Here is a 15,841-nt window from a genome sequence, read left to right as displayed (position 1 = left end):
ACGATTTATGTGCTCGTTCCATTCTTTTTTTCTTAATAGAATCCATTCGTTGACGTCATCTATTTTGCACAATCTTCTGTTCTGTTCTCACTTCTTTCCCTGTCCAGTAGGGTTTTTCCGGCTATCTTGCGTAGCACTTTCATTTCTGCTGTTTCCATCATTCTTTTGGTTTCCGCCGTTTCTGGCCGTCTCTCTGCGGTATAGGTCATTATGGGTCTAGCCGTGGCTTTTATATTCTCGATCCCTCCATTCTGATATGTTTATTTTGCCATATGGTTTCGTTCAAACATGCCGCTATTCTTAAAGCTTGGGTTGTTTGCTCTCTTACTTCGTTGTCTACGTCTTCAAATCCTGAAATCTCGATTCTCGGTATTTGAATTTCATTACTTGGTGAATTATCTGATCGTCTACATCTTATCGGAGTTTTGGATGTGGTCATACACTTTGTTTTGGACGCAGATATTATCATATTGAAAGATTTAGCTGTGCAGTTAAACACATGTAAAGCCTTTGAAGATCATCCTCATTTCTCGCGACTAGAACGGTATCATCAGCGTAACATAATATTATAATATTTCGGTCCCCCATTTGGTAGCCCTTTAGCTTTCCTACTTTCTTGATTATTTCGTCTATAATGATATTGAAAAGCAAGGGGCTTAAAGAGTTTCTCCGGCGAATCCCTTTGTGTACTGCTATTTGCTCCGTTAGCACTCCGTTCACTTTGGCTTGGATTTTGTTGTCCATCTATGGTTTTTATCAAGTCATGGGGGATTTGTTTATCGTATACTAGATGTACTACGTCTTTTAGTAGTACTCGATTGAAGGCTTTTTGTAGATCTGTTGTATTCAATCGATTTTTCTGTGATCTGCCTGATGACGAAGATCGCATCTGTGCACGACCTTTCCTGTCTAAATCCCTGTTAATCATCTGTTAACGTGATGAGACTGTTTATTTTGTTTGTGATGACTTTTATTTCAAACTGCTACCCAGCAAACTGATTACTCTATAATTAGATGGTATTTTCTTATCTCCTTTTTTGAACATGAGAATCGTAGTATTCCAGTTCTCCAATCGTCTGGGATTTTTTGATGTGACACGATCTTGTTAATGAGAGTTGTTTGTTGCTTAGCAAGGCTTTCTCCCCTGTATTTGAGTAGTTCGTTAGTTATGTTATCTTGAACTGGGCTTTTTCTGTTTTTGAGCTGTTTTATAGCCACTTGTACCTCTGTCAATTCAAACTGTAGATCTTCGTTTGTAGTTATTTCAGGCGTGTTTGGTTCGTTTCTATTTTCGTCTTCATTCCGATACAGTTCTTGGACGTACTTGACCCGTGTTTACTTTTGTATTTGGTTTGTCTCGAAGAGTTCATTGACTTCTTTTCTTTGTCCCTGTATCATTCGCCATATCTGTTTCTGGAGGCCGTAAAAATCATTCTCCATTTGTTTGAAAATTTTTTCTCAATATTTGTTCTTGATTTCTCTTACTAATGTTGTTGTTTCAGTTAAGTTCAAAGCGGGTAAGGTTGATATGAGGAGGTCTATAAAGATTCAGCGATGAAAACGTACTACTAGGTAGTTCTCTGTTCAGAATTGATCAAATTGATAGCTGACCCGACCTATCCCAACCTTGACCTTATACTATTGTATAGTTGTAAAGTTGGTAACCATGTTCATGTTAATTTTAATTTAGTTAAGTTGGCAGGCGATAAGAAATTTTTGATATGTTCATGCGACAACGTAAAAATGAAATAAAATGGCGACAGACAAACGTGCTCCAATTTGTAATCTCAATTTGTTGCTCAATTGTTAAGTATTGAGCAACAATCCGACGATTGTTTAGCAAGAATTTTGTTAACCAAAACAGGTATTGTCAAACGATTCAAAAGGTACTTTTTGAAACTCTGTTCAATAAACTGAACATTATGACAACTTTGGATATCATCATTTCTCAACAAAGATCCCAAACCCACGTAAAATAACAACATTCTCTCAATCGGAGACTTTGCCGACTTCGTTGACTGGTGAACTAGAAACGGACCAGGAATGTTAAAAGACGGAATTGACATCATATCAACCAAAAAAAAAACAATGATAATTTCTAAGAGTGATGACAGCGAATAAACTCAATGTTTTTACTTGACACTTAGTTTCCTGAAGAAGTTTTGTTTCTTTGTTCTGAATGTAGAGTATGTAGGGATCTTGTGCTATTTAGATGACGCAATATTAACCTAACGTCAAGTTTTTTTTATAATGTTTTACACTCTTGATTGACACAATTAAGTGACTAAATCACTAAATAAACAACTAGTTTATTATTTTTTCGTTCACACGGTTTTTCATAGCGACTTCGAAGATTTCGTTCCAGATGTTTCTTCCGTGTAAATGGAGCAAAGTGTATTTTACTTTGTGGTTTTTATATTTTATGTACCTTAAACAATGATTTTATAAATAAAATGCTCCAGAACCTACAATATAGAAGAGATTTATTAAATTTGACAAAACTATAATTTTACAAGTAATAGAAAAATATATAATTCATAAACTATCATCTTCATTCTGCCACGCTAAAATAGAATTCATATTCGCGATACTTTTCGTACTCCACGGTTCTAATGGATCAGGAGAACTTATATTATCAGAATCATCACCTCCATTAGTAGTTTTAGCTGATTTACATGGTCTTTGATCCAGAGCTGGCGTAACCCTAAAAATAAGAAAAATATCAATGCATTTAAAACATAAATAAATAGTGGGGGTGTGTATTACATTGTAAATCGCATCAAAAGTTATGTTTGCCATTAAATGAATACAATATATATATGTAAAGGGTGTCCCACGACGAGTTAAAACTATCTGTATATGGCAAAATACTTGTAGTAAAATCATGAAAATTTCCACGTTTGGGTTTTCGGATACGATATAACGATCTTAACTAAAATATTATCAAAGATGGCCGACTTCTGGTTCTACCGGTAGATTTCTTATTATCTCAACATCATTAAGGTAGATGTATGTTGGTGACCGAGCTATTGCTTTGAAGATGTAAAATAAGCATACCTGGCTAGCTTAAGGCCGCTTGACATGGTTGCAAGACAACGTGAAATGAAATGCAAGGCGCAAATTTTTTTTTATCAAGGGCGCAGATAATATTTAGCTGATTGTTTCATGCAAGCTCTCGCACTTGCAACATTATTGGTTCGATTTTTATTACGTGCAAGTTTCTTGTGTTTCTTCTCATTTAATTCCAGTGCTTATTCCACCACCGCCTAGGTGCTATATCTGTCCATGAGAATGAAAAAGCAATGCAGCAGTAGATATAATTATTGCGATTGATGCACTTTTTCTTATTCACTTCACCATGTTCAAGCCGATCACAAAATATTGACGCGATGGCAAAGGACTTGCATATTGTCAAATGATATTCGTCCATTGAATTGAATGCAATTTCTTGCACATTGTCTTGCATTATGTCAAGCGGCCTTTTGACTTGTCTCTCACATATGTAACAACGGCTGGTGCCTACAGGTGGGGGAAAAGTTACAGTGATTTTAGTTCTTCTTAAAGTGGTGGTTTGACGAAACAAGAAAAATGTTAAACCAAAAATGTTATCAAAGTTATGTTTATTGCTTTTATAAAATTTTTCGTGTTATATGAATTCTTCAAATAAAATTTATGGTAGACATAATTTTCTATGACTAATAAAGTATTCTTATAAATAATTTGTGTTCATTTGAGCTTCTCACTCCAATACAAACCAGAAGGAGAATCTAATTAGAAATATGTTAGGTAATCATGATTAGAGCAGTAAAGGAACCATTTATTAGGTTATCCTGATAAGGATCTTATGAGGCAATCCTGATCAGGAACATAAAAAGTAATCCAGTATATAGATCATATAAAGTAAACCTGATCAGGACCTTATTACTGTTCTGCGTTACATCCTCATCAGATCCTTGTCAGATTATTCTAACCTACAACTCACCAGCTTGCGGAATTACCTCATGAGGTTTTTATCGGGTCCTCACAAAAAATTCTATTTGGAATATACGTTATAGATTCCCAATAATATTATTAGATGTCATATTATTGGGTCTTCTCGGCTAAATATTCTTACCGATCAAAACTTCGTAGTAAGTTTATGGATCTTACCTGTTAGTTTTTCCAGTGGCAGGTCTTTTCTTCTTTTTCGTTCTGATTTTTACGTTCCCAGATTCCGTTTCAACACCGCTACCAATACCTTGAATAGTAACTGTTTCGGAGAAAGATATTGATCTAGAACAAATTGAATTCAGTTTTATTGAGCAGCAATTTAATTAGATTACCGAGACGTATTTCTAGACGCCCTATTTAGATGAATTTCATATATCTATGGATCTTTTCCAAAAATCTTGAAAGGCAGGCAAAAATAACTGTTGGTAACTTCCTTAGTTTGATAACCCTTGTTAAATATTTTAGAAAAACGCTAGATAGCTAAAAAATCTTTATAGTTGTGAAGCAAAGTGTCGAAAGACGAAAAAAAGTCCATTTACTAGTCAGCTGTAGGTGATTAGTTGATTGTAAAAATAGCAATAAAACCAAATTGATTTATGGATGTGTAGAAAAAAAGTATTTAAGTAGTTTACCGCAGTTCTATATATTCAAATGAAGTAAAAAATTAAAAAGGGTAGAAGTAAATGTTTCTTAAAAGATTTTGGAACCATAAAATACTAATTAAAACGCGAAATGTGAATGGCCATGAAAAAAGAACATAGAGCAAGTATAAAATATAATAAATTATATATAAACGGGGAAATATTTACAGTAGAGGAAGACGTGAGAAATATCTAGGTGAGAAATAAAGTAATAGCAGATAAAACAAACACAAGAATATTCAGTGAAACAACTTCAAAGTAATGAAAAATTGAACAAAATAACTAATACTAATGAAAAAATACTAAAAATGTGGAAAAACTACTAATAAACTACAAGTAAACATGAAGCAGAAACTGATATCAGCCTATATCACTCCATGAACACACTTTTAAAAATCAATGTTGAAAAATCCTTAATATATAGAGTGAGTTTTATGTTTAGAACGTCTCATTTATCTCGGAAACGGCTTGTGATACAGCCGGTATTATGGTGGTATCTACATTGTTGTCAGATCATTCCTTGTTCCGTAAAAATAATGAACATTGTTATTTTAAATGGTTCACCCTGTATATTTTTCGCTTTTTGATATCCTTAAGACATACTTATTATTTTTTATCGAATGTTCCCTATACCTATATTACTTGATTTATAGGTTTATCTCCGTCGAAGTTAAAATAATACATTTAGGTAGCTACGACTGCTACAATAACAAATTTGACGTTCCAATAAATTATTATTGTTGAAGTTTAGTGAATCTAAGAATAGAATCATTTATCTGAAAAAGAATTGAAGTCAACAAGAAACGTGTTAGATCTTTAATAATTTATATCCTAACCGATATTCCATAACAAGATCTACTGTAAGTGAATTTAACGAAACTGGTTCACTACAAATTTTATCCACATCAGGGCGCAGGAAAACTGCATTAATTGATAACAAATCTTTAGTTGTTTGTGTCCTGTTAGAAGACGATCCACACTTGAGTACTTGACAAATATCCAGGGAACTTGATATTTCGCAAATATCCGTAATGAGAATTTTACGTGAAATAAATTCCATCTATACAAAGTAACGTTGATTCAAGAGTTGTCATATGACGATTTTGATAGACGTGAAGAGTTCACAGACAATAACAATATTCCAAACGACATTATTTGGGTACAACAAGATGGTGCCCCACCTCACTATGCGTGTGTGATGAGGCAGTACCTAAATAATGTGTTTCCCAGAAGATGGAATGGAAGGCATGGTTTTATCGAATGGCCCCCGCGATCACCCGATATAATTCCTTTAGACTATTTCCTGTGTGGTCACTTAAAAACATCGTTTATAAAGCAAAGCCTGCCAATATTCACGAATTAAAAGATAGGATTACCACAAAGATGAGAAGAATTAAGCAGTCAGGTATGTTACAAATGTATTGCAAAGTTTTAAAAACGGCATGTCTTATTGTATTGAAGTAAATGGACAACATTTTGAGCATCTGCTGTAATCGCTTCCACTGTATGTTTTCTTCAGTTGTAGGTTTTCTGTGCGTTGAACTTTTTACTAAACTGACACTAGACCTTGTTGCGAGATTTGTATTAGCACATAAATTATTAAAGAATATTCAAATCAAACTAGTTTCAGGCTGTAATCACCCTGAAGAACTTCCTGAGTCATCAGGACTACTAATTTTTATAATTTTTAATGGGTCTGACTCTACAGCAAGCTTTTTCTACATATGAAAGTATAGTACTACATGAATAGGCAATTTATTTGGACCTCGATGTCCAATTCCTCTACCATAATAGGTAGTCTCTATCTTATTACATTATAATAGAGTAAGAGAAACCGGTCTAACAAACACAAAGTATGATTTTCCAAACTAATTTTTTTGGGTAAAAATTAGAGCTTGCTACCAATTTTCTCGTGTCTACTAAAAAATAAAAAGAAATTGCTCGAAATTATACCCAGAAACATACCAGAAAATAAGTGGCTTTTTGATGTAACATGAATTTTCCTCAAGAATGGATTCTTTCAACATAAATAATAATAAATTTTCAATGTCGTTGTCATAAAACTTTTCTGTTCAGTTGATTCACGAGTTTTTGTTCTATTTGCAAAGTTACAATATTTTGTGATATTCATTATTCTATTATTATTTATTTGTTTTACAGTTTGTAGTTCTCCTTTATTCATCTTTAAATGATCATACGTCTATTTTCATTAAAACTGCAATAATTTTCCAACTGCTCTTGTTATAAAAGAACAGACTCAGTCATATTTAAAGACAAAGGATCAGCTTCGAAACCACTATTTTACACCAAATTCTTCACCTTCATCAAAAGTTCTTGAATTGCTTGTTGAGATACTATATGCTCCAGATATTCAAATCAACTCAAACATCGACCTGTTCTTTTATGACATTCTACAAATCTTCTGTACTATTTTTTAGATTCTGTACTTAGCTTGTTCAAATTTAACAGACTTATACGCAGATCCCAACGAACCAATAAGATATATAAAATTAAAGATCATTACATTATAATCATTAAACAGTTCTTTAATTTTCATAGAAATTACTTTTCATGTAAAGTATGGCCATCTATTAGATTTTGTGAAAGCATTTCAGTTCAGTGGTAGAGAACATTACGTCCCAGACGGAACGAACGAACGAATTCCCATCGTCGTCTTGCTAAATTAAATATTGACAATCGATTATTCATTCAGTGTACCTCCAGTAGGTGGCACTAGTGAATAGAGCTGTTTATAGTTTGTCGAGGGACCGCTCCATCAAGCTAGCAGCCAAATTTCCGGAAAAATTAAAAAAAATATATGACACGAAAGGATTTTCAATGCTCGTTCTGAAAATCCAAACCCCGAATTTTCTCGTTGATTCGATAAAAAGATATCAATTAAAACCGCGGTTGCAAATTCAGATTAGAAGAAATTTTTTTCCGCCCCAAAGTGTCCTCTGGAAAAATTAAAAATACTTATCAAATGCTCCTAATTCTATCGTTTCAAAAATATTTTCCTTTTTGTCTAAAGTCTTAGGGAAACCCGAAAAAAAATTAACTAATTATTCCGGATTATTCATTGCGCACAGGCCTGTGAGTTGGATGTACTCGTGCGCAGAATGGTCGTTTGTTTAGATGTTTGAATCAATTAGAATTAAGTGATTGAAATAGTGTAGACAATAGGAGATCGTTCTATTTACTAATTAAGTAACGTAATTACCCAAATAAATGAATCTCTCAAAAGTCATCGGCGTCATTAGATTATACCTGTACACTTTTTAGAAACCAAGATTCTGTTGGTTAAGGTAATGTTCGGACAATTTCAGTGAATTTCATAATAAGCAAAAAAGTAAAACAACAGCTCTTTCAAGGACTTAGGCAAAATTGTGAAAACGTTACTGGAACATGGGGCTAACAGTACAATGCCAAGGTTTAACTCCTCTACACATCACCATCAAGGCAAAGTTGCCAAAAGCTAGCCCCATGTTCCAGTAACGTTTTCACAATTTCTAGGTAATTTTTATATACTGCTAAAGGCAAAGGAGAGTAAATTTTGGCTTTTGACTTGTTCATACAACAAAGGTTGTTTGGCAGCAACTGAACTATTTTTGGATTCCTATTTCTTAGAGCGCCACACATAATTTCATAATCAATAAAACTGTCATCTACTTTCAAACAAAATTCTTCAAGTAACCCTGCATTCTTTTGTAGTTACCCGCTATCAAAGCTGATTGTGAAGTTGTACAGTTTGATTGGTTCCTGGTTTTATAATTTCAATTCTGTAAACTGCAATTGCAAGAAAAAGTCACAAAAGACACTCCTCTTTTACTTTGTTATGGATTGTTCGTGGAAATGAGTTTGCTTGGCCACCAAGAGGCCCTGATTTAAATCATTTGGATTTTCAATTTGGTCGCAAATGAAAGCATTGGTTTACAAAGAAAAAATTACTTCTCTTCCACGACTGCGACGGAAAATAGAAGAAGCCGCGGATGTAATTAAAAATAATAGACAAGGATTATTTGATATTAAGAGATCTTTACGAAAGCGGATCATAATGTGTATTGAAGTAAATGGTGGGCATTTGAGCATTTGCTTTGAAGTTTTTTATTTTTGTTGACAAATTTGTTATTGTTACATATTTAAGGAATAATAAAATTTTTTTATGAAAAAATTAAAATTTATTTAATTTAATACACAAATCAAAGAAGAGTAACTTTTTTTGTAGAATTTAAAGCTTTTTATTATATGTTTATTATTTTAGCTGTAAGTTTAGCCCAAAAAAAGTTTACTTTGATTTAATTAACACAAACAAGTGTAACTAGCGCCCTCTATTAGCAATGTTTAATTAGAGTGCAAATTATGATTCCTCATGCCAAAAAACGTAAATTCGCCAATTTTCAAAGAGAAATTGTGAAAACAAAAAATTATTGCGAAAATCAAAATTTAAATTTAAACTTAATCTCTGAAACTAGCAATATTTGCATAGGGCATGTTGAGCAGAATCATCATATTTTGAGGTCTACAATCTACAGTTCAGATATTGTACATTCTTAATGAATCACCCTGTATATATATATACAGGGTGAGTCAGTAGGAGCGCACTAAACTTTAGGAGTGTATTATAAACGTAAAAATAATGTAAAAAAACTCATATGTTCTTATCCGATTTTCATTTGTTATAGTTAGTTATAGCATATTAACAAATAAACAAATTATTACATAAAAATTTTCTTAATCATAGCGTTCTTTCAATAAATGTTCAAAAATACCGCTATTGACTTCTAAACATTTTCGGCTTCGTCTACGAAGAGCGTTTGTTGCTCTCCCAATTGATTCATTTCTTTCTTCTTTAATATGGGCTGCAGTATTCTCAATTCGTCTAATTAGTGCATCCCGTGTGTCCACATTTATTTTGTAGACTTCATTTCTCATCCAGCCCCATAAACAAAAATCTAGTGGTGTGAGGTCTGGAGATCTTGCAGGCTAATTAATGGAACCTCCGCGATCAATCCAACGCCCTGGAAAACATTCGTCCAAACGTTGCTTGACCTGACGAGCGACATGTGCAGGAGCTCCATCGTGCAGATAATACATCTGCATTCTAATATTTACAGGAACATCTTCTAGTAGGCTTTGTAATTCATTTTGTAAAAAATTTAGGTAGTTGTCAGGCCAATTAAATAACCGTCAATCATACCACACCACACGTTTACAGAAAACCGAAGTTGAAAATTGCTTTCGACTGTTGCGTGGGGATTTTCCTCCGACCATACATGATAGTTACGAGTATTATTAATGCTATCACGGGTAAATGTAGCTTCATCCGTAAAGAGTATACTCGATACAACACCATGATTATTATTTATCCATCGACAAAACTCCATACGGTCAGCGTAATCCTCTGTTTGTAGGTGCTGCACTCTCTGTACGTGATAAGAATATAAGCCTTGTTCGTGGAGTGTGTTTATCACCCTTTTTTGTGGACTTCCCAATTGAGTGGCAATTCTCCGTGAGCTAGTAGTAGCATCTTCTTCTACTAGATGCAGAATATTTTTCACTTCTATCAAACCTTGTCGAGTAGCGCGTTCAGATGATATGTTAGCACTGAGAAGCTTACCAGTCTCGTACAATTTGTTAAAAATTCTAATAAATACGTTTTTATCAGGATATCTTTAGTGTGAAAAACGTTGACGATATTCTTCAGCAACAGCTGAAGCATTTCCATTACAGAAACTATAAACAAACACCATATTTGCATATTCTAAATTTGAATAAGTATCTGGCATTTTGCAACAATAACAATCAAATAAATTCGAAATCAAACGTTCAGTTACTGTTCACTGGACACTGACAGTTCATCAAAACGTCAGAATTATCAAATGCCTTTGAGATTCGTACATGGCATACTTTGATAATGTTAAAATTCAGATATAAGTGGAAAGCTAGATGAACATTTTCAATTTTTCATTGAAAACAAATGAAAATCGGATAAGAACATATGAGTTTTTTTACATTATTACGTTTATAATACACTCCTCCCGACTCCCCCTGTATATATATATATATATACATATATATATACATATATATATATATATATATATATATATATATATATATATATATATAAATTTCTTTAATTTCATATTTCTTAGACCTTTTGATGTATTAATGTATTTAAATGTTCTCGATTTTAGGTCTCTTCTGTTTTAAAATTAGTTTTTATTTGATAATTTTTAAAGGAAAGATAAATTGTGACGTTTCGACTTTTCTTTAAGTGCATTCATGTACTTGAGCAATGCTCTCTCAGTGTATTTGATATTCTACCGCGTCTGGCGGAGTGTTAGACCCTTCTATAATTTAATGTGAGAGAGCTCAGGTACTGCGCACCTTGATTACCTGATATCTACCGAAGGCATCGTTACTCAAGGTTTGTAACCCCCAAAAATTGTTTCCTCCACTAGTGAGAACACGCAAAAAAATTTTCAGCTTTTATACTTTAACGTATGTATGGCAGGCACTGGCTCTCGTTTTAGTCTTTATCAAAATATGATATAGACACTGATAATCTAAGTGTTTATATTATTCAATAGATCACCTACATTATAAATATCAAAATAAGAATAGAATCTGAATAGGACACTTTTTTTAACAAGAAAGATTAATTTTTCCTCAGTTCTTACATTTCAAATCAGCAGTCATCAATTAAATTATTTGTAATTATATTAGAATTCACAAAAAAGAGCTATAAATTTTACTAAAATTATTTTTCATCATTTATTGCTTTTTCGATCTTATGAATGTGAACCATTTCTAAAAATGTTCTTTTCCTTTCCCAGAATTTTTGAATCTTTTTAATTGAATTCATGTTTTTTTTGATATTTCATGGTTCTTCAATGCAGTTTTATTTTTTTTCGTATTGATAACCTCTCGGTCTATTTTCTAAATACTGAGATGTCTGCCCTATTATGACGCTGCCTAAAATTTATAGCTCTATTTTGTACTACGTTTTTTAGATTAATCTTTCTTGTTAAAAAATAAAAAAAACTTTTCTATTTTGATTTTATTCTTATTTTGATATTCATGATGTAATGATCTATTGATTAATATAAATACGCAAATTGTCAATATCAATATCATATTTTGATACAGACTAAAATAAGTCTAAACGTCAATCTGTCTTTTAAAAATTATTAAAAAAACTAATTTTAAAGCAGAACAGACCAAACATTAGAACATTTAGGAGCATAAGACATTGAAGAAGTTTATTTTAATAGTATTACCTATATAATAAATTTACTTCCATAAAACACCTAGTCGAGATGGAATCCTCGTAATAATGAGGTATAGTATAGTATAGTATAGTATATAGTAAATAATGTAGGGTTTGGCAAGATCAGACTGTAAATATTGTGGCGTGAGTTTTTTCTTAGAAGTTATTATGTGGTAATGTCATCCAGAGGTTCGTGGCGCACCAGATCGCCAATATGGATGAGAGAAAATAATGTAGAACAAAAATGGTTGACTTTATTTTTTTCTACTTTTATTAAAGATTAACAAACACCAAAGTGTATTTTCTAATCTCTAAGGTAGTGGTATGATAGGAAAAATTTGGGCGGTCCGTTAATTCACCAATTTGAAATAATAGAGGGCCTTCGTTGGCCCACCAGACTATTTAAGTGTTAATTTTCAGTGCAGGACTATTATACAATGAATTTTAATTAAAAGCTAATGAAGGCCCGGCTCGGTAGACGACTGGAAAATACAGATGGTCTTTGTAAACCTAGTAGTCGGAGAGCTGGCTGCATAAAAGTCCTATGGATCAGATATGTGAATCATTTTTAGGGTACGATCAATGAAGCCATAGGTCTAGAAGTCGACACTCCTGAAGTTGCTTGATTTTACTTGCATACAAAATTATGACGTCACTTCTGGTTTGTATTTTAGGTGTAATTGTAATTTATGAAATACATCAAGAAAATTTATATCAAAACAAGTTTTTAATGATTAGAATATAAATGTCAAGGAACGACAAGCTCTATTTTTTCGACCACCATTAAAAACATTTTTTTTATTTACCTTAAGCCATCGAATACATGGATTTGATTACGATTTTCTGAAACTAGAACCTCTCAAATGACTAAAGAAAATTGGTCGACACCTTTTATTTGTCCGGACCTAATTGTCGACTTAGTTTGAAGAATTAAACAGCCTATGCTTATTCGAGGATATATTGAGAAATTCTTAGCCTACTATAGAACTAGAAAAAAAATTCAATGTCAAAATATTTTATTACTCAACATATTCTCCTCTTAATTGGATACATTTATTACAGCGAACCTGCAACGTCTCTAGACCTTTAAAAAAATTTTTTTTTCTTTATATATATATATATATATATATATATATATATATATAAATAAAATATCTTTTAAAAATCAGGCAAACCAGACCTCCACAGCTTTTATTACTTCTTCGTTGGAAGAAAATTTACGACCTTATAAACTTTTTTTCAGTTGAGGAAAGAGATGATAGTCGGGCGGAGCCAAATCTGGTGAATAAGTGGGGTGTTCTAGTAATTTAAACCCTAAATCATGAATTTTTTGCATGGCAATATGAGATTTGTGTGCAGGGGCGTTGTTCTGCAAAAACAAAACACCTTTGGATAGCTTTCCTCGTCTTTTCTCTTTAATTATTGCCCATGGAGTGGTCAGTAAAGTCGAATAGTAATCTCCCTTATCCAAAAAATCAATCATGATTACTCAATGGCAATCCCAAAAAACTGAAGCAAGACCTTTTCCAGCAGATTTTTGGACACGAAACTTCTTAGGTCTTGGAGAACCAGAGTGTCGCCATTCTATCGATTGTTACTTTGATTCTGGATCGTAGAAATGTACCCATCATCCATAGTAACAATTCGGTTTAAGAAGTCTACATCGTTTTCAAATCTAGCACAGATCGAACGCGATGCTTCTATCCTTGCACGCTTTTGGTCAACATTCAAACATTTGGGTATCCATTTTGCAGCAATTTTTCCCATGTCCAAATTGACGTGATGAACGCGTTCGTATCAAATATCAAGTGCTTCAGATATCCGTTTTAGCCCAATTTCGACGGTCTGATAATATCATGTCATGATCTGCATTGATATTTTCGGGGACCGACACAGAAACTGTCCTGCCCGATCGGTCATCATCTTCAATGGAAAATTTAACTCTTTTGAAGCTTGCAGTCCAGTCCAGTTTCACGGTCGCATACGAAGGACATTTATCACCAAGGGTATTAAGCATATCTTCGTAAATTTGCTTACCTCTTAACCCTTTTAAATACTGGTACTTGATGATGGCTCGATACTCAAATTTTCGATTTTTACAGTTTCGATGGACATCTTTTTTCTCTTAATTCATCGCGTAACTCTGGTTTACTTTTTTGACGTGAAACTTCACACTGACACTTCTAATAAGTTATTGTTCGTTACTATGGTAACGCAATATTTTGTTTATGCATTGAACTGGTCTAGGCTAACTAGATATCAATACATCCCCATATATCACGTAAATTTTTGTGCACTTTATTGTGATGTTTTGAGACAACATTCGAACTATTAAATTATTCAATGTGTACAGTTTTGAGAAGATGCAAGGTGGCTTAAAACTATGTGTGTATAATAACGAGATTATATTGATATTCATTCGAGAACCAATAGTTATCTGTAGAAAATAAAAAAAAAATAATAATAAAATATTACAAGTACGAAATTAATGGATAAATATACATGCATACAATATAAAGAATAAAATACATGAACTCACAAAGCTAAAGTCTGTCCTTGAGGCAGTGCATGGTCTAATAAACAAACAAATAATTTCCAATGAAAACATGACGTGATTTGTAAATTAATAAGAAATTATTGTGATTTTATGTGAAATAAAAGTTAATCTAAGTAAATTAAAATAGATTATTATAATTCTACACTTCAAGAGATGAACGATTGCTGGAGATATAACAAAAAGTAAAAGTAATAACAGTTCTCAACATAAAATTATAACAACTCGAATTTCTATTGTAACAAGGCTTAGTATATCCTACATGTATTTTTTTATGAAGTTTTTCATATTTTAAACGATTGAACACTCTACAAATGCTATGAAATTTTTCATGATTCTCATCAATTTCATATGTACAAAACGGAGAAATTCTAGCGCAGTGAGAAATATCGACCATTATAGTGAGAAATAAGTTCTCATTGTTAATGAGATAACACTAATCAATTGTGGCAACCACGCCATGTGCAATCGCATTTAAAAATTCGTAATACGGGTCCCCGATCAATATCCTCAATACAACGATAAATTACAAGTCACCTTTTTTAGGTACACGTTTTACAAAAAACCGACATACTTTCACGAACCCAGGTGAGACGACGTTTGGAATCGAAGAGAATTCATTCTTTCTCGGGTCAGCGCAGTTCTCGGATGCCTAGATTTCTGCGGAGCTACGCTGCTCTTAGAGATTCGGTACCCGCGAATTAGTTTCATTTTTTCATTGTGTATTTTGTTTTGTTGGTATTTATGTATAAATATATAAATAAATTGTTTCTTCACAATTCTCGACCATTAGTGTAGCGCCCATACAACCAATTATTTAATGTCAAATTGATACAACGTGACGCTGGCAATTAGCGTAGTCTATCTATGTGAACTATGAAAATATTTGCCGTCGTTTCCATAATAACACGAACAAAACACTAGATAATTCACTGACCGACAAGATTTTCGTACCACAGGTGAGACCTTTATTTTTAAAATGGAAATACCAGTCCAATAATAGAAAAATATTTATGAAGCCCTAACACAATCATTTTTCAATAGCTTAATTATCCCTGTTTACATTAGCAGGTAGGTTAATTTTATAAAGGGGCGGTTGATATCGGTAAACTTTATGGCCGAAAAAATACCTGAACTGTATTATTCAGAATAATAAACATAAAAATAACATTAAAAATTAGTATTTTGTTGAGTTTCATTGTAAGTGGTTCTCTGATCATAAAGCAAAAAGTAATTATAATGAAAATATCGAACCAAACGTGCCGCAGTTGCAAAACTTCTCGAGAGAAATTTTGCTATATTTGTGAAGAATTTATGGTGAAATAGCAAGCCAGGCCATTTTCCGATAATGTGAAAATGAAAAAAGTCTATTTCAAACATTTT

General features: G+C 32.8%; 1 protein-coding gene across 1 annotated transcript in view; it reads right to left on the bottom strand.

Moving 5' to 3' along the window:
• Positions 1 to 2,535: 2,535 nt before the first annotated feature.
• Positions 2,536 to 15,841, bottom strand: part of LOC130446539 (transient receptor potential cation channel subfamily V member 6) — an 80,241-nt gene continuing 66,935 nt past the window's right edge. Inside the window, exons 19-20 of the mRNA XM_056782857.1 lie at positions 4,150 to 4,272; positions 2,536 to 2,704 (exon numbers count right to left, since the gene is read on the bottom strand). Of these exons, the coding sequence (XP_056638835.1) occupies positions 2,536 to 2,704; positions 4,150 to 4,272 (292 nt within the window). The remainder of the gene's footprint in view (positions 2,705 to 4,149; positions 4,273 to 15,841) is intronic.

This window comes from Diorhabda sublineata, chromosome 7, assembly GCF_026230105.1.
Source record: "Diorhabda sublineata isolate icDioSubl1.1 chromosome 7, icDioSubl1.1, whole genome shotgun sequence".
NCBI classification, from domain to species: Eukaryota; Metazoa; Arthropoda; class Insecta; order Coleoptera; family Chrysomelidae; genus Diorhabda; species Diorhabda sublineata.
The sequence above is the reverse complement of the archived record's forward strand: the minus strand, read 5'-3'. Positions and strand labels throughout refer to the sequence as shown.